The sequence below is a fragment of the Caloenas nicobarica genome, chromosome 7 (assembly GCF_036013445.1).
Source record: "Caloenas nicobarica isolate bCalNic1 chromosome 7, bCalNic1.hap1, whole genome shotgun sequence".
NCBI classification, from domain to species: Eukaryota; Metazoa; Chordata; class Aves; order Columbiformes; family Columbidae; genus Caloenas; species Caloenas nicobarica.
This window is the reverse complement of record NC_088251.1, coordinates 16,670,554-16,690,256: the sequence shown is the minus strand read 5'-3', so window position 1 is coordinate 16,690,256 and position 19,703 is coordinate 16,670,554. Positions and strand designations below refer to the sequence as shown.

Here is a 19,703-nt window from a genome sequence, read left to right as displayed (position 1 = left end):
GGTGGGAAAAGTTATGTTTGTGTGGTGGCTTGGCTTAGAGGATGGACACAGCTCTGAGAAAGCCAGACTGATTGCAGATGGCCAGGCAGTTACCTGCACTTCCCAGAACTTTGTAAACAGGTCTCCTAATAAAAAGCCAGCTTTGTTTTCCAGGCATTGATTCATTTCTGTCACCACACAATAAGATATTTCTTAAAAACATGTATCATTGGGAAAAAGAGCTGGCTATGATTCTATACCCTCATTTTATTACATAAAGATGTGTGATATTCACGTGTTAGACAGTTTTAGTCTCAAAATCAGTTTTCTCGTGTCATCTGAGAGTTTTTACTCCACATTACCTTTCACTGAAAAAAGATGCCTGCAGAAGTTTACTTGCATAGTTAAAGAGACATTTTTAATGATTTTTTAAATGCTGGATGTTATAGACTTATTTTGGCAGATGCTGCTCTAAAACTATGAAGTTGTAACAGTGAGACAGCCTAGAGAACATCTTGATGAATTAAACATGCTGCAGCTGCAGAATTTCCTTTAGATGTCTGCAATAATGACTGGATTAAAGCTAAAGTAAACATAAAGATCCAAAGCTTATAATATTGGTTTCCAATGTGATCAGTTGTTCACACAATGATTACTACTACAATTAAACACTGAGTCATTGTGAACAGATGCACATACTTTCACTCATGTTGATACTCTTCTTGCTCTCTCAGGAAAGTGGAAATTGCATCTGTGATTTGGGGGATTTCTTCTTTTTGCACCTGGTCTATTTTTAAAAATTAAGAATTAAAATAATCTACTTTTATTACCTTTTGGTAAATTAAAAAATGATTATGCATGTTCTTGCAAAATGTGCTTTTCCTCAGTGTTCTCTTAGCAGTTTAAATGTTTCACATATAGAATATGATAGTTCATTTTTACAAAGTCTGCATATAATTCATTTTTATATATAATTAAATTTAATCTCTTTGTAATAGGAAGTTGTACATCTAACACAAAGATCGATGTACCTAATTGTTGTTTCCTTTGCTTGGTGTTTTCTGAACAGTTCAGAGAAACCTATATTGCTAATGAAAAGAGAGAGCTCTCAAAATGCAAAAGTAGGTGCAGATCCAAAATATTTTGACTATACTTTTTTATTAATTTTAATTTCTAGGACAGTACAGAGCCAACCATTTTCAAGTGTTTTAATTCAATTATTCAATCAGTATTCATGGGTAAGTTATTGAATGTGGGGCAAGTAACATAGTCTCGGATTTTCTGTTAAAAGAAAAAAAAATAAATTGATTGAGAAGAAGCTAGTTAGAGAGGAAGCTGGAAAAGGAAAGAGCCAAGGGCCAAAGAGGAAAATGGGGCATGGAGTGGGAGTGAGAATGGGAAGTCTGTGGTGGATGTAGAGATTTGATAAGGAAGTGCAAAGTGGCTGGACAAAGTGATGAGGAATGGAAAGGCTACATTTGAATAGCAGCTGCATTGCGGAAAAGAATCTGGGTTGGTTGAAGAGGCTGAGCTGAAAGGGGGCACAAAAAAAGAATGTCTGAGGAGAGAGAGGAGTGGAAGTTTGATGGACTAAAAAATTCGATTCATTAGGCTAATGCTCTAAGGTGGCAACAAGAAACAGGTAAACTTTCAATTGCCCCAAGTAATCGAGTAAACTGTGTTTATCTCACTTCACTCTGGGTATGGCATGAGTGGAGCCTGAAGTTACATTAGAAATCTGAGGGGAGAGATCAAGCCCACAACTTAGTACAGGGCAGTAGGGAAGAGAGAGAGCTAGAACAGATACAGATTTTAAGAGCTCAGCTTGCTAAGACTGATTGATGTCACATTGCCAGCAACCCAAGATTGTTCTCGGTGCTGGCAGCAAATATTTGTTAGCCCTGTGGCTCAGTACATTTCCTGACTAGTGAAAGAAGCCTGAGTATGTTACAGAAATTGAAGGACGCAGTATTTCTTTGAAGAAAAAGAAGTGCCTATGCGTACACATAGGAAAACTCAAGGTTAAAATACAATCAGCCACATTCTGGAATTTCTTAAATTGCAGGTCTTTGATTTTACAATCTCAAGAACGTTCTTTTGAAGTGGTTTGTTTACAATAATCCCATATGAATTACACTCAACTGTGTTTCATAAAATCCAGGATTCTGCATTTTTGTTGTTTCATTCATTCATATGGAGCTTTATATAGAAAAATACAATAAGCCAGTTTAACAGTATTTGACAAGCTAAAGCTACTGTAAATAACATAGTCTAAAAGCAAAACTGAAGTATAGCTAAAGAGGAAGAGGAAGTAATCCCCGTAATCTTTTTAGTGACTTTCTGTTAGGACACAGCTTGTCAGGGATCTACAGGCGGCAAAAAGCTTTTGTTCTGTTTTTGTTTACAACAATGTGCTATTTAACAGGTTAAAATTTTTGCCTGGGTTGACAGATAGGAAATTCCAAGCTTCTCTTCGTTTTGTGTTCCCCAAACTGAAAACATATTCTTGTAGTCTGGATGATAATGTATTATACTCTTTATTGTGGAATGTTTTTCATTATTAAAATTGTAAACTATGTAGCGTTTTGCAACAAAGTAACCACACAACTGTAATTTTAAACAGAGAATAGTTCAATTTTATGCACAGCATGGTCTTATTTACAAAGTAAATTTTAGCAATTAAAAAAGGACTCATTCAGTTAAGTCAACAGATAATTTAAAAGACGACTTTATTTTTCAAAGTGTCAGTACTTGGAGTATGTACTTTGCATGTAGAAAGCCTGAAGACACTCTGTTACTCCATGTTATGACATAGTTCATAGGATAACTGCCTAGAATATCCTAACATTAGCCTGATTATTGTATTTTACTCAGTGAATCTACTTTTTATTGTTCAGAAATTTAATAAGAATAAACCTATAACTAGAGTTAGAGAATAGTTGTAAGAGAAGTATTCAAGTATGATATTTCTGATTAAAAGCACAGGACATGTCCAGCGGTAAAATGAAAACAGAATTTATGATTCTGACTTCTATTACCTTCAAAAATTATTCATGCCCAGGATTGTTAAAATAAATTCCACTGCACTATTTTGCATCAATACCATTACAAGTGATTTTTGCCTGAGAGTATAGAGTCAATGGGTAATACTTGTAATACTGCTTTTTCAATCATGGTTTGTTATAATGTCATTTCAAAGAGTAATTTTTTTTGCCTCTGATTTATTTATCATCTTAGGAACAGATGACAGATTAGGAACAGATTAGTTTGTATTTTAAAGCAGGCAGGGTGATGTGAATATTACTACAGAAAGTACCAGTTAAACATGAAAATTATATTTGGAGAGAATATGATGTCAGAGGCACCTCAGGTTATTTGCTACTGAAAACTGTTATGATACTATCAAAGGGAAAATGCACAGTGTCTACACAGGACTGTGGAATATTATTGTTGAACTTGATGAAATACTTCACATTTCTAGTACAATTACAGCTTCAGCATTTATGTTCTACAGTCATGAAATTGTTTGTACTGTTGATAGTTTCATCTATAAACATAGCCTAGATATTTAGAAAAATGTCTAATTAAAAGCAAAAATCACCAACACCCAGTCTGAAAACAAAACCTCTCAAAAAAACCAAAACTAAAACCGAATGCAACAAAAACAAACAACCAAACAAAAAGATTGGAAGAAACAAGGAATGAAAAACACCTGGAAGTCATTAGTCATATTTTTTAGGAAAGAACTAGAAGATAGATGCTCAGATATTATAGCAATCCACAGAATGTAAAAAATGTGTTGGTCTTAATAAAGATAAATACTACTCAGAGTAAAACGGGTAATTGATACACCCATACTAATGACTAACTGATAGACAGTTCCTTAGGACTTGATTCTGTCATGGCTTTTCATCAAGCAGTATCTTGCACTAAGGATGTCTCACTAACTAGTGATGGAATAGGATGCTGTCCTGCTCAGGCTGGCTGGCAGTACCAATATCAGGACCATGGACGAGTTTCATTCTTCCATGTTACTTTCTGACAGCGTTCATACTACACAAGATAATCATTGAATACAATTATTTAAAACCTCTTAAATAATGACAGGATTGTATGCATTTTTATCTGGAAATTGCTTTACTTACAATTTTTTTTCTTCCTCTATTCATTCCCCTGCCTTTCCATAAAATCATTTAGCTTGCTGTGAAAGTTAGTGATTACAGTGGTTCTTGTTAGCACTTTGTCTACACTAATGAGTCAGCTAATGATTTTGGAGAAGTAGCTATCATTTTATGGATTGATGTTACATTGTATTCCCATATTTTCATTGTAGATTGAAGGCACTCAACTTCATATCACTCAATGTACTGCAGGAATTTATGGATCTTCTGTAACACTTCCTCTACAGTTGCTTTACACAATTCTTGGTCTGTAAAATTGCAAAGCAATTTGCTACACTGAAGCTCTGAGCAGATTTATGTTTTCCACCAAAGAGGTACAACATTCATTCTTATAAAGTGAACAGCAGCATAGGGAATGAAGAGAAAATAGCTGGCTTCCTGATCCGTGTTTGCAAAGTACGCCCTCATCTCAGTCATCACAAGTCAGTAAAGAGGGACTGGGGCTGGTTGCAGTGCTGAAGGTAGGCTGCATGACAGGACGTGACAGACCTGAATGACAGATGGAAATCCGGGTATGGTGGCTACGCCTGTTTATCAATGGCCATAAATAGATGGATTGTGGAGCTGCATATCCAACTGTTGAAAGAAAACAGAATCATAGTCCTTGTGGGTAAACACTGACACCGCCAAATTCTGCTACTGAAGTCAATAGTTTTTAAGCATTGATGGCAGCACTGTGCTCCTGTTAATTATTTTAGTAAAAACCCATACATGCTACCACATGTATTATTTTTTGACATGCAGCATATAAAATAAAATCACAGCCTGTTGTCTTGATTAGCATAAAGCTCAGTGACTCAAATTCTACCTGGTAAGAGTAGAAAGCAGCATGGAGCTAGATATTTGGAGGAGATTTTAAAGAAGTATGCTTGAGAGAGGCTAACTTTCACTCACATCTCTTGTATTATTATAAATCAAGTAATGTTACTTGTCTTTAGGTTAGAAAATTCAAATATAGACACAGGCACATGGTAATAACCTCAGCAAAATGCTTATTTTCTTCGAAATCTCTTCCTTTTTACTGCTTTCTGCTGAGTTGTCATGCATTTCCTCATTGGTTTCTTCAAACCTTGGGGCTTACACCTTTTAGAGATATTAGCTGACCCACTTAATGCACAAGCTCTGTGTACAAGAAATCACTCCGGAAAGTCATTGCTTTTTGATATTGGGGAAGGTGGAAACATCTTTTTGAGAGTAAACAAGTTTTGAACAGGAAGTCATCGAAACACATCCTTCTTCATCCTCCCTTGCAGCTGCTATTTTTGCTGAGTCACTTTGCAGGCACCTTCCTCTCAGAAACCCACTCTCTCAGAAACCCATTAAGATAAACCAGAAATAGGTTAATGGTTTTTATTGAATCTGCTGCCGGGCTTTATTAAGACCCAAAGTTTATCTAGACTACAGCTTTTCCCCCACCTTCCCTTTTCATTACTTTCTATTCTAGGTACCCTTTCGTTCTTGTTTTTTGGCTGGCTGGTGGTTGGAGTAGATTTCATGTGTGATTCTGTAAATTGGGTTTGACTAAAATGTTCTAAGTAATTTTATTAGAGATTTTAGTCTTGAGTTAACATGTACCTGAAAAAAACAATTCAGAAATGCCTGAAATAAAATTCCACTGAAAATTTCTTTCCATTATTATCTTCAGTTTTACCTCCTTGACACGTTATATATGTTGCACACATTCTCCATGTGAAAGTGCTGAACTGCAGAGGCTCATCGGCATGCTCAGTATCATAAGAAGTGTTAGCACAAGAAGAACCATTAGGAGGTCATGTCAGGTCAATCATTCAGTAGCGCTCTGCTCTATCAGTTTTTTTGTCTTTTGCTAGTCTTTTACTGACATCCTCCCTTTTGACCTTCTCTCCTCTTTTATTTCCAGTTTATTTTTATAAAACGTTACTATCTTCTTCATGCTTATGCTTCCAGGATAAACCTAATTGACGTTGATGGGAATCAAGTTTATAATCAACTCAAAGTGTTTATTTTGGAACTTGCAGTAACTTAACTGTCAATAAAAAACCCTGTCAAACTAGTTGTGCCATGGAGTGAGTTTGGATAATTTTTCATCAATCAGAATGTATAATCTGATTACCTCTTCTCCAAGCGACCTTTCTGAGAGAAGATGTCTGTGTGTAGCTGAAACAGAACATATGTTCTCCCTATCTGTCTTCTCTTCTCTTGGGCTTTCCTGACTCAGTTTCTTTGACAGTGTTCCTTGTACTTGTCACATCCAAGAATTCCTAGATTCTTGGATCTGCATTTAGTGCATTCAGTGGTTGGCCTTGCAACTTTCTGTTTGAAAAATATGCTTTCCTTGCCAGAGCTTGACTTTCTGTGATCTCAGTGTTTTCAAGTTTTCTTTTGGTTGTCACCTAATGGAGATATTCAAGCTAGTGAGGCAGAGCAGGCTTCCCAGGTGAAAAGCAGGAGTGAACTTACATGATTTCATAAGGCTTGTGTGCTAAGGTTCACCAGAAATCCATGCAGTTTACTGTAGTCGAATGAAAAAGGCTGTAATACTGGACTGCCTTTAATTTCGCATTGAGAGCTCACTTTTCTGTTCTTACCGAATTTGTGTACTGTCAGTCACAGGAACTAACATTCAACTCTTGAAAATAGGAAGCAACTGGAATTATATTGATATACAGCATTAGGTGTGTGCCTAAGGACTTTTAACCTCTGGTTGACAAAATCCATGCAGCAGTATTGAATTACTGAATCATATGAATTTATTTATATAAATGCATGCTTTTCTAAGTTGTTGTTTGGTGGGTTTGTTCTGTTTTGGCTTTTTTTCCTCCAAATTTTTAACAGTTAAGGTGATTTACTTTCTCGCCTTTTTGTTCCTCTTTGTTTCTTATTTTTTCCTCACCTCTCAGGCTGATGTAATTTCTGTTTTTAAAGAATTTCATAGTGCAAGACCCAAAACTCTTTTTCCTTGCAATTCTGGTCATACAAGAAATGAAAATGTGACTAGATCAAGTTTTCAAATGTCTGTTTATTCCTTTTCTCCTCAGTCTTTTGTGGGTTAGAAGCAGCTGTTTGAGACTATTATCACATATTACATTTAATAATCATACACCAAGAAACTATTTTTAGGTACTATAGCTACCTTTTCAGAAAAAATTTACCAATGGTTGTCTTAGTATTCATAGAAATTCTCCTGACCATAAAAGTGATGGTTGTTTGCACCTATTTCAACTTGTTTGTTTTATATCTAATGATTGTTATTTCTAACATTTTCACAGATGAGAAATAATTTAATGCTATACCCGATTATTGTCAGAATCTTGCTCTGAACTCGGTATTGAGTACAGAAGATAGCTGCAGTCAATCTAAGAATTGCAGGAAATATTACAACAAAAATACTTCAGTGCATTGTTTGTGGACACATGATTGTGCAGACATTTTTGATGCAACAATCAGACTCCCTCATTAGCTGAATACCTTCAGCCCATTATGTGGCAATTTAGGTCAATATAGTCTGAAAGTCATAAAATAGTGAAATATATACCTACATTGTAAGATATACATTATAAAGGGCTGATTTATTAAAAGTAGTATCTTCCTAAAAGTTTCTGCAGTACTGGTGTGACCTGTGTCCATTTTTGGTGCATGAACACTTGTTCTATCAAAAATATCCCACTGGCAGAGAACAGATAGGGCGATACTCAGATCTGGTAAACATACACGAACATTCCCTTTGCTAATTGTGCAGAAAGTATTTGCTATTTGATGATTACTTATGTTTCTGCCTTCACAATTATTTCTGTAACCTCATTTTATTGATTTAATTAACAGCTATTTATATTTTTTACTATTATTTGGGCAAATGAGATCACAGGAAAACTAAGTGTGAGCAGCTTAATAGATTTGCATTTTTAATCTAGTAAGCTATCAGTATATTCTGTAAGTTGTAGGTCTTTGGTGTTATGGTGCACTGCTTCACTGAACGCAGTGGCCTCTCATATCTAGAGAAGTGCTTTCACATCTTGGAAACTATTGCTGCTTTAGTCTCTGCATTAGTCCCAAGTATATTTAATTAAAAATCTTTAATTGACTTGGCATAAGTGACAACGTGAAGATGTCACTAAAGTGACAAATACATGTGTAAGATGAATTTAAGGTGCATTGTGGTATCTTTTACTATGGTTGATTAAACAAGTCTTGTTGTTACCATCATTAATCTACAATTTACTTCAGCCGTAACACTTATTTTTAGAATGGACTCTGTCCAAGCACAATGAACATTAAAGTTCCAAGTTTGCAAATGACAGTCTGTCCTCTTCTTTTCTGTTGTTCATTTATCATTGTCATGCTTACTGCCACCGTAATAATTCCAGACATGTAAAGTGATGGGCGTTTCATCTATTTGCTATTTATCATTCAGAATACTAGAAATGCTATAAAGTTAGATGTGATGATATTTCCATTATAGCTCCATTTTAATAATTTTAAAAGCCAAAGCAAATATTGAGGTAATTAAACTGATGAGAAGTCACATGTGAAACATCATAAAAATTAGTGAGAGAAGACCAAAATTAAATGAGAATATCTCCAGCCACCTATGTAAGAGTTTGCCATTTTAAAACATGCAACATCATCAGGATACAAAGAAAAGGTTAGAGTAAATGTTATATGTTAAAGACATTCCCAGATACTTGTCTAGAAGCAAAGTTGTATCAAACAGTTTTATAATTTGTTAACAAGATACTGTTGGCAATATTCTGTGTCATCTGCTCCCCGCCTTGTCCAATTTATTTGATAAAACAGTATGTCAGAAGGAGTCCAGACAGACCTTAATGATTATGGCCCTTCACGGTCTTTTGCAAAAGGAAGGAGTGTGCCTCCTATACAATGTCATAGTTTTCCAAAGGATAATGAAATCCACTGGAGTATGACTGCATTCTTTCTGAATTACAGCTGTAGAGCAAATAAAAGTCAACAGTATGAAAAGAGTAGGAAAAAACAGATATGAAAGGAAATTCTTTGGTCTTTGAAAGGGAACAATTTTGCTATGACTTATTCGAGAATAAACACTCAAGTTATATATAGAGTTGGGCCAGTAATCAACTATGGAGCTTCATAGTTAATTCCAGTCTCTCAGCTAATACCAAACATGATAAGGATTTAAAGAAAGAAATGAATCTAATTTGCACCATGTGTATTATCTTCCAAACAGTGCATTGCACATGTACATAGGTTGTACATACAAACCTGGAGTACTTTGCTCTCCAGCAGATTCTGCTGGTTCAGAACCATTAAATCCCATTTTATCAATGATCCTGTCTATGTGGTCCTACCGGCTTGTATTTTGAGGTAGTTGTATTCAAAATAACTTCCTAAATTTGTCTTGAGATGGGGAAAATAGTAATGAAATGCCATGATGACAGACTGAGAGTTATTTATAGTACTACTCAATTATAGTAGATTACTCAATTTGGTATTTTGCAACACACTATTATTACCAAGCTATTTGGTAATAAATTGTAGGATATCAGTGTACTTGGAATCTGATTAAATGTGTGCCTTTCAAGAAGGCTGAGTTAATATTGATGGAGGGGTTTTAGGAACATTGTGTAGACAAACCTGGCAGAGCAGTTGCAGGCAGAGCAACAATTTCTATGTCTCCTGAGTGAGCAACTTCAGCAAAGTCTTGTTTTGTTCAGTGCGATGTCAGGAGGTTGCTATGACTGCAGTATTTTCCCTTCCTGACCAAACAGTGGAAAGGAAGATGGATGATCGCAGTAGTGGCAAGTGTGGGCAGTGTTGTCTAAGCTGTACAGTTTCATTTCAACAGTCTAAAGAATTTGTCTAAGCTCACTGAAAGTACAGGTTGCTTTATACATGAACGGTGCATATTCAGTGGCCTAAATTTTCATATAATAGCAAGATCCTTTGTGTAATGAAAATCAAGAATTTGTGCACAGTAATTTCTAGTAAATTCTGATTTCTTGGCATCTTTTCTATGTCTTTACTGGACAAATTGCTAACTGTATTTTAAAATTTCCTATCTTGATACATAGAGTAAACCTACTTATGTTGAACTACTCAAGAAGGAGGTTAAAAAGACATGTGAAAGTACTCCAGAAATGTCAGAGAAAAAAGGGTCTGAGGTGCTTTCCAGTGCATTCAACTTTTCCCAGTTATTTAAATGATGTATATACAGAATCAGTAAAAATCAGTATTTGTCTCTCAAAAGAAACATGCTGTTGTCCAATACTGATTTATATAACTAAAGCTAGAACTCTACTTTTGTGAGTAGGTTTGGGGGTTTTGGTGGGTTTTGGCTGGTGTTTTTTTGTTTGTTTGTGTTTTTTTGGTTTTGTTTGTTTGGGGGTTTTTTGGCTTTATTGTATTGAAATGTGAGATGAAACCAAGTGCCAATAGTAGTATAACATCTGTTTGAACTTTGGCAGTGCTAGTTAGGATGTCATCAAGCAGTACTAGCTCTGTGCCTTCACTCTCTGCTTCTCTTTCATCGAAAGTATTATTGACCATTAATGTCAAAATGAAAAATAAGAGGTAGCAGTTCACATAAGAAAACATTTGGGTGGCAGCTGTTGCACATTAGGTGTAGTTAATGGTCATGTTTGCAACCACAAATGTAATATTTACATCCGTTGAAAGAACAGAATTGATTAAATGAGATAAAAGCAGAATGATACCAGCTGCTCCAAAACATTGTTTTTTGTGAGTTTGATTGTTGTTGATTTGGCATGTCTTGGATCTGCTGAATATTAGTAACAAGCTGAAAAAAATCACAAGTAGGCAAGCAGTTCGTTACTTCTCTTGAGCAAAAAAGAAAAGGGAAAAAAAGGAAGAACAATAGTGAATGCAGTAGTCAAATTTGAATTACTGTAAAGCTCTCCATAGATTGACAAAGAAGCAAAATCATAGGTTATGATTAACATTAATAACACTTACATTTCTAAAACAATTGGCATATATCAGCTAGAGATTCATTTAGAAACATGGCTTGTAGCTACTGAGAATGGTATTCAGCATCAGATACTTTGTATTAGAAATTTTCCCTGTCAAGCAAATGAAATTAGTTTTGCTTGCAGAAAAACATAAAGTGACAGAAGAAAAGAAATGGGATGCAATTTGGGGTCCCAGAGATATGAAGAGCTTCTGTTAAAGAGCATCTGTAACATCTGTCTGCAAGTGTACAATCTTTTTTCTTGTTTTACTTTTTTTGCAGTGATGTATGTGTATGGATTGCCCTCTCTTGTTCTTAATAATAGCAAAAGAAAAAACAAAATGAAAACCCTAAAGTCCTGTCCTCCTAGGACATGCTCTAGGAAATAAATATCCCCAGTATTGTTACCTGATAGGTAGTTTTCAATCTCTTCTCTCCTTTTCTTTTATTCTGCTCAATGTCTTGTTTTCTACCATTTTTTCTGGTCCTTTCTATATGAAAAAGGATCAGTTTTACATGTTTAGTGTTTTTCATAGGTTCCTTTTATTCCAGAATGTGACATTTGAACTTCCTAGAAAAAACAGAACATTATTTGTCTATGCCTATAAGTGATCTTTTCTATTGCAGACACAACTTTGAACACTCAGTTCATTGTGGGTATGTGATTGTTTTCAGCTTATTGTGCTCCAGCAATACTCTGTAGTTGTCAGGTGCACTGTCTAGAGTCAAAATATTCATGTGTTGAGAGCTTCATGGTGGAATATAAAAGACCCTAGAAAAGAGGAGACAGTTTGTACACTCAGGTGTCAAAGTAAAAAGCCATAGCATGTTTATCCTGATTTGATTTAAAAAAGAAATAATAAAATCCCTGAAACAATGGTCAAACCTCTTCCCTCAGATTTCTGATATTGTGTGTTTGAATATGAAAATTATCTCATATAAGCCAAATTCATTACGGAAAAGTGAAAAGACCTTTATATACCCTGTTAAGTAGTTTTACTGTGCATTCTAGTAACAAATCTCTCATCCATGTGGAATGTATCACTGCCTGAAATCAATGGTAGAGCTTAACACAATGTCCACTGACCTCAGTGGGAAAGACACTATTTCAGTGGATTTAGTTTGGGTAAAGTGCAATTATTACATGAGAGTTCTGCAAATGCAAATCTGGGCAATGTAAATGCCAAAGAGTTAGTGTGATAAGCAAGTAGCTTCTGACCATGGCGAGGCACTATTCATGGAGGTTGCACTGTACATGACAATACAGGACAGTAGAGAAACAGATATAATTTTAAAAGTTACTTTCTGAATATTATTAATAACACAGAATACTTATATAACTTCATGTTGCCATAATTACCATTGACTCTAATTATTTGCCTAATTAAAGATTAACTGTCTCAGAATAGTGAAAATGTTCCATCTTACTTCACTGGATAGCTATAATTTGCTACGAAAGATAAATGACTTAGTAACTTTGGATGGATTCAAGAGGCTATCAGCCAGAACTGCTCTTAAATATGTACTTTGCTGGTTGGGAACTCTGGAAAAGCAGAATCAGAACCTAGTATTCTGTTCTTTCTGTCCTACCAGGCTCAAGGGAACACTGATGGCCTCTGGCTCCCTTCACTCAGGAACATCTAAACCCTACCATTCAATTTAGTCTTCATAAACTTTGTCATACAGTTAAACTGGCTTTCATTCTACTTGATGTCATTGAAAACCAGCTGTTAGGAAAGCTGCCAGCTTGACTACTCTCGCTGTTGGAGCTGAACAGTGTCAATGAAAGATGGGCCTTTTCTGTAGAGTTGGACTTAGAACTTCCAATTTCAAATACCCCTAGAATCAAATGAAAACAGGTTTTCGATTTGGTTGAAACCCTGATAAAGTTTGAGGTCAGCTAACAATGTTATTTTTCACTTTAGGGGTTCAGTTCATCATGCCTTGGCAAAACTGTGGCTCGACAGGACTGAGATATGGATCAGGCACTGGAAAGAATGGGAGTGACATAGAATAACAATAAGCCAGTGGGTACCAACTGATTGAGATGAAGTTGTTCCACCATACCATGGGCCTGCTCCGATATAGTTATGGACTTTGTTTCCTGACCCATTGCCATGAGTATGCTGTACAGCATAGCCCTCCTCGAGGCAGTGCTTGGCAGCTGAAAAACTAGAAGTGCTGGCACGAATGTTCCTAAATTTTGTGGTAGTCAGAGATTTTACCAACTAAGTGGAATTCTTTAGTGGGTAGTTCTCTAGATAGCTTATCCCTTCTCACAATAGAAAGAAAATCTAGAAGATTATGAAACCTTAACCCTGAAGTTTTCCTGACACTGGAATTTGAGGTTGTTCGGAACTGAACACTGATTGAGACTTAACTTCAAATTATTCAGGAATTGGTGAAATATTAAGTATTCTTTTTCAATAGAAATGAGTTCTTTCTTGCTTCCATACTTCTCTAAATAGTGAGATTTCACTGTTTTAAAATTCACCTACCTTAGCAGCTTTTTAATATTGTATTTCAATATTGAAAGGAATGCATAAGGCTATGTATTTTACCATATCAGACATCCTGAGATGAAGGTAGACTTGTGGGTGGTTCCTGTGCAAGAATACTATCCTATGTTATCAGAAATGCAAATATGAAAAAAACAAAACTGATTTTTAATGTAAAACATTCATTAGGAGTTGTGTGTATCTAAAAAGACAATTGCAGTTGTTGATTCCTCAATTATAACTTGCTTTTCCAGATGGAATATTTTGATTTTTCAGATAAGCCTTCTGTAAGTATTAGAAATTTGAAAAGCATTGGTGCTTTTAATGCTTAGCTATACATAATTAGCGTGACCATTGAATCAGCCTGAATGCATTTATAGAGAACATTACTATATTAATTTAAAAAACATGGATGATTTTATTAAGAAAGTCAAGCTATTGACTCTCATGGAAGAGAAATGTAGATTTTATTTGAATTCTAGTCCTAATACTTGTGCATAAAGTCTTTAAATTGTAATCAAAACAAAGAGTTATGAACTAGTCATTACAACTGAAGGCATCAAGCAGCATTAGAAATATTTTTTAACTTGCTTTCACATTTCAAGGTCAGCACAGTGATGAAGACAATGTATTCTGTAGAGGATACAGTGGGTAGAAATGTCAAAAATCAACTCCTTTTAAATAACAAAAAGCACCAGTTAAAATTTCCCTCTAACATCTTTATTGACTTATTTCTTTTTAAAATTCTTTCACAGAGGACCTTTCTCAAAGCTGCAAGTGAGGAAGAAATCTTTGCACATCTTGGCTTGGATTATGTCGAACCGTGGGAAAGGAATGCTTGATACTATTTTGCAGTGTACATTCATCAGTCGACAGCAGTTGTCTTTCACCTATGTTGTAGTCTGATTTTGATGTATATAAAATATGGGTCTCTATGACAAGTAAAAAATTTTAAAACTGTATTAGTTAGAAGTCATACATGTTGATGATCCTAGAAGAGAGCAGCTTAAGTTCTTCTGAATCCTTTCCAGTATTTTCCATTTTATTCTTTTAAGTTTCTACATGTGAGTGTCAAGATAGATCTTGTTTTTGGAAGAAAACTTGAAACTGGTAAGGTCTTTGCTTGTGACAGGAATTTAACATTCCTGTGATTAATACTGGCCTGTTAAAATACTGTCAGCTATGACAATACCTAAATAATACAAAATATTTGAGCTCAGTCCAAATAATACTGAAATGCGTGCTTATCTTTAACTGAATTTCTTAAATATTTTACTGAATTCATATATAAAAATCACTGCTGAGTATAAAGCTTAACAACCTAGGCAGTAATTAGCCTGTCAGGCTCAGCAAGTTGAGACTTCAGCTGTAATAGTTTTCCAGGTGGGGAATTACTCTACAAAAACCATAAACAAATTGAGAATTTAGTGAGAGTTTGAAACATTTCACAGGAAGATATTTTGGAAAGTAAAAGTGGAAAAACTCAGTAGCAATCTTCAATTGTGAGGAAAAATACTATAAATTTGGAGTACTGATTTTGACTAAAGAAGATTCAAGTGGTGATGTGATGGTCCTCAGTCAGGAATTTGAATTATAACCTGCATGAAAACAACAGCTTAACCTGTCAAGCTCATGACTGCTTTGAGGTGAGAGCTTTTAATTGTCTGCACTCAATTTCAATGGCTGGAAATTTATTTATTAGTAGAATTATATCCATTGGAATGGAAGCTTACCTGAGCTGTTTGGCTATTGGATGCTCTAGAATGGTATTCCTTCTTTTTTGTCAGAAATTAATCTGAGATGTGAGAGACTTTCTGATAAAAGTACTCCTATGAGATGTTTCAGTTTCAGAAAATTTCCAGGTAGTTCTTGTGACTGTAATGATAGTGAAGAATTTGTAATACGTTTACCCTTTATTGTACAAGGGCGTTTAGTACTTTAGTACATTAAGTTACTTGATGACCATGCATTTGTCATTTGTAGAATAAAGGTGATTAAGAACACCAAGACTGGTCAAATCATTTTCTTTCTTAAAAGCCTGAACTTTTTTTCCTGTTAAGGCTGATTTCACATCTTGGTATGACAGGGGTAGAATGGAAGCAATAAGGCCGTGCACAATTATTACTGACAGTAATGGATTCCCATATTCAAACAATGGCAATGTTCCACAGCAATATAGACTTGAAGTTAGTGGTTAGTACTATAGAAATACTTTGAAAACACCAATTCACATTAAATTATATTTATTTATTGCCCCGATCTTTTGGGATACAGTTTATGCATCCCACTTTCCATCTCCTCTACTGTATTCATGAAAAATGCTCTAATTCAGTTTTATGCATTTATTTGCCAGGGTAAAATCAGGCCCAAAAGTGACTGTAGGAAAATGAAACCTATTTCTGAACAAAAGATCAGGTTTTACTACAAGGTCTGTTTATTGAACACACCCATCTGGCTCACAGATAGTGGGAAGATTTCCTAAGCTTTAGCAAACAACTTGAAAAAAACCTAAACAGTAATGTCTTCATCAGACTTACTGTAGGAAGTGCATGCTATCCAATGAATCCATTCTAGAATTTGTGTTAATCCTAATTTCATGGTAGAAGCATTTTCAATTCTGTAATTTAAACCTCATTTGATGCCATTAGTAGAAATGTAAGCAAGACTTTTACAGATATAGTTACATGACAGTTTTGCTAGTAAGCACAAGTATGCTCATTTTGTTTACTCATTCCATTTAGCTGAGGAATGGACTTTTAAGAGGACTGCATCACAAACTCTTCTAAAATTTCAGTCAGAGACGCAGAAAAATGTGATAGCAGAATGGAGTTTTATGCTTGCCTGTGCCAGTAAAAAAACCATCCTTTTTAAATGCAGTTTTGCTAACTGAGCTGAAAATATAACGCTACTTTCTAAATTGCTCGAACTGGAAAGAACTGGCATTGCTTCCTGCTTTATTGTGCTGATGTATGAAGCACCTTCTCTGTGTTTTGCATCAGGACGCTGACACAAGTAGCAATGACATTTTTCAGTCCTAGTGGAAGAGAACAAAAGCTACAGTACCTTATCTAAATATACTTACTACTTGGCCAACATTTATCAGAAATTATACATTCCAGTTGTGCTGTTGCTGCATACTTCAAACCACAGACAAAATATGAAACATTCTGATTTCCACATAAAGAAATGTTTGAAATTCATAACTCCCATCTTGCCTGCCTATGCATCACGTATAATTACACCACCTGTGGTTGAGGAGACCAAACACAAGTTCTGTCAGCTCCTTCAAGACTGGAAGAAAACAGCATATCACTTCAGTCTTTTCCTTCCTTCAGTTTTTCTGAAATTTTTAATAATGTATTTTAGAGAGAATGAAAAGTGGAATTACTCACTGGATCAGGTAGTATAAAAATTACAGAATTGTTAAATGAGGGGTTAGGTTAAACAGAAGTTCAGATTAGATGACCAGGATGGCTTGACTATGATGAAGATAGCTTCTGTTATGAACACCTCCACGGAAGAACCTGTACTCCAGTCACTGTCATAACTATTGTATGCAGCATCATCCTTGATAGCACTTGTCAAACTCATTGTGTGTGCAATGGCAGAGGCAGAAAAGTATAAACTTGCTTTTCAGTAAACAAACTGAATCATAACATGATGCTGCTTGCATCAATTAAATCTACTCCTACAATTCTGAACAGTCTCAGCCATGTAATGCTTTCAGTTGCTCTCAATGGTGCTTGTCAACTGAGACTACAGTTAGAAAAGATAGAAGTCATATGGGAGAACTGGGATGGAACAGGTTAAAGGGAAGAAAAACTTTATCTGTTGAGCATATCTGGATCCATGAGAGTACTGAAACCTCCCGACAGTGTGGTGGAACAGTTGAAGTCAATGGTAATGATGCTTCTGAACTCATGAAGGACAGGTGAGGCATGGGGGTCTGGAAGAGGGCAAACACTTGTGAAAATAATAGACTGATGCTTATAGTAGGAGGAAGGGAAGAGAGAAGTTCAGATCAGTGCACTTAATATCTCCTAAATTGCTAGAATGATTAATAGATTTTATTTTTAAAGCACCTAGAGGAAAATAAAGTGATAAGTCATTGGTAACTTGTTTGTCAGAAACAAACCATATCAAGCTAATTCAGTTGTAAAGTCTCTGGAGGCTGATTTTTAAAATGTCTGACTGTCTTCCCCTCCTTCTACTCCAAGACAATTTAGCAAGTAGTAAGAGGAGAAGGATCGTTGATTTTACAAGCATCTACACGCTAACTATCTAAAAATTGATCAGTGACTCTGTCTCTGGGAAAAACAGGTAAAAGTTAAAAAGAAAACCACTGTATTTCTTTCATGGTTTGGGGCAATTTGTGATTTGTCAAATACCCCAGATGTTTTCCAGTGACAAACATGGTATAACATACATTGTATGGGCAAAATAATGTAGCCATTAACAAACAAATCCAAATGCACAATCATATGAATGCTTTGCTACAAATCTCTTAAAGCAAAAGCAATGATATCTTTTTAGTGTGGTGGGCAATAATGTAGTTAATGTCATCAGTGAGTCTAGGTGGTATAATATACTAAAAGAAAAGCTTATTATATCTACACAGCTCTACAAAATTGCAAATCCAGGCAACCTAAATATTCATACAACCACATAGACTTTCTGGAAATTAGTGGAAATCTGAGAATTGCTGCTATTTTACATAAATAACTCCAGAAAATTTAAAAAAAAAAAAAATCCAAACCCAAAGATCTGCAAACCTTACAATCCCCAAATGAGATGTGTTATCTATAGCTTCTGCCAGAATTTTTTGGATTTATCAGATGAGACCATCTTATGCCTTAGTATGAAAAGTATTCTTTTACTTGTTGAACGACTATTTCTTTCTATTATATAGTTTCCTTCAGCAACTGCAATTAAAATAATCAAGTCCTGGGTCTAAAGGTTAATTGAAGAAGTCACATAAACAAATGAAGACAGGGAGCTTTGAAAACCTTCCACAGAGGTTAAACTTCTGCAGGTATGGTTGTCATTCTAGCTGGGAGACAATGCTCCTGGCTTTGCCTTTAAGGGCCCAACAGGGACCATATTTGTAAAAATGTCATGTGTATAGCTATAGGTGAGTCAGAGCTTTCCAATCTTAAATTCAGCTAATTAGCTGCTATCTGTCTGTATACACATTGAGCCTCCTTTTTTTTTTCTTTCATGTTTCATTTTACAAAGAGGACTAAGCAATATTTGCCTCTGCTCTGTAGATACACTGAGTGCATTTTATTTTAAAAACGATCCATCAGATGTAACTTGTTTTGGCTGATGATGCTCCTTAGGAAAAAAGATTGGTTCACAGTCATGGCTAGTATTCCCAGTTTAGGAGCTTATTGTCCTTTGCCTATTTACAGCTTATTTTGCATGATTTATGGTATTATACATTAGGTCTGCCAAATTCTAACTCTGGATTGAGTCTATTTATTTTTAAGTAAAAATGTGGATCTTTGAACATGGAAATGAAGTGGCTCAATTCTCTGCCATAGTTCTACTGTGCATGTGTGGCCTCACGTCTTGCTTGGGTGTCTACAAAGTGGGTTGCTCTGGGAGTGCCTGCTCTTGATACTTAGAATCCCAAATCTGTCTACCTGGATCATTTATTGCACATTTCTATTTCAGTTCCTCTTTCCTGTATTCAACATCACAGTGATTTATAGCTAGATGGTGTTTCTCTGATGGCCAAAATAAATGCTTAAGTGTTGAACATGAAAAACACAAACCTCACAACTTCTATTTGTCCCCAACTTCTCCCTGGTCTTTGCTTCTTTCAGTTTGCACGGTCATTTCCTTGTTTGAAAGTTCTGTGGAATACAGTGAAAATGTACTTTGCTTACACCCTGGCCTAAGTTGCTTTGCTGAACCCAAGTATTCTTTGTTCTGGTATCACCTCATACAATGTCGAAACAAATCTAGGAAATGCTTTCCTCCACGAATGTTGTTCAAACCCCTGCGGAATATTTAATGTAAAAATATAATTAACAACTTCTTCAATAAATGTTTATTATAGGTAACCTGTAAAATCTAACACTGCTTTGCACCTAATTCCTCCAAACAAATAGTATTCTC

The 19,703-nt window shown here is 35.4% G+C and overlaps 1 protein-coding gene across 1 annotated transcript in view; it reads left to right on the top strand.

Annotated features, from left to right (window-relative positions):
• The window catches only part of DNTT (DNA nucleotidylexotransferase), a 93,316-nt gene extending 78,894 nt beyond the window's left edge, over positions 1–14,422 (top strand). The window contains exon 11 of the mRNA XM_065639332.1: positions 14,336–14,422. Coding sequence (XP_065495404.1) covers positions 14,336–14,422 — 87 coding nt within the window. The remainder of the gene's footprint in view (positions 1–14,335) is intronic.
• The last annotated feature ends 5,281 nt before the right edge of the window (positions 14,423–19,703 follow it).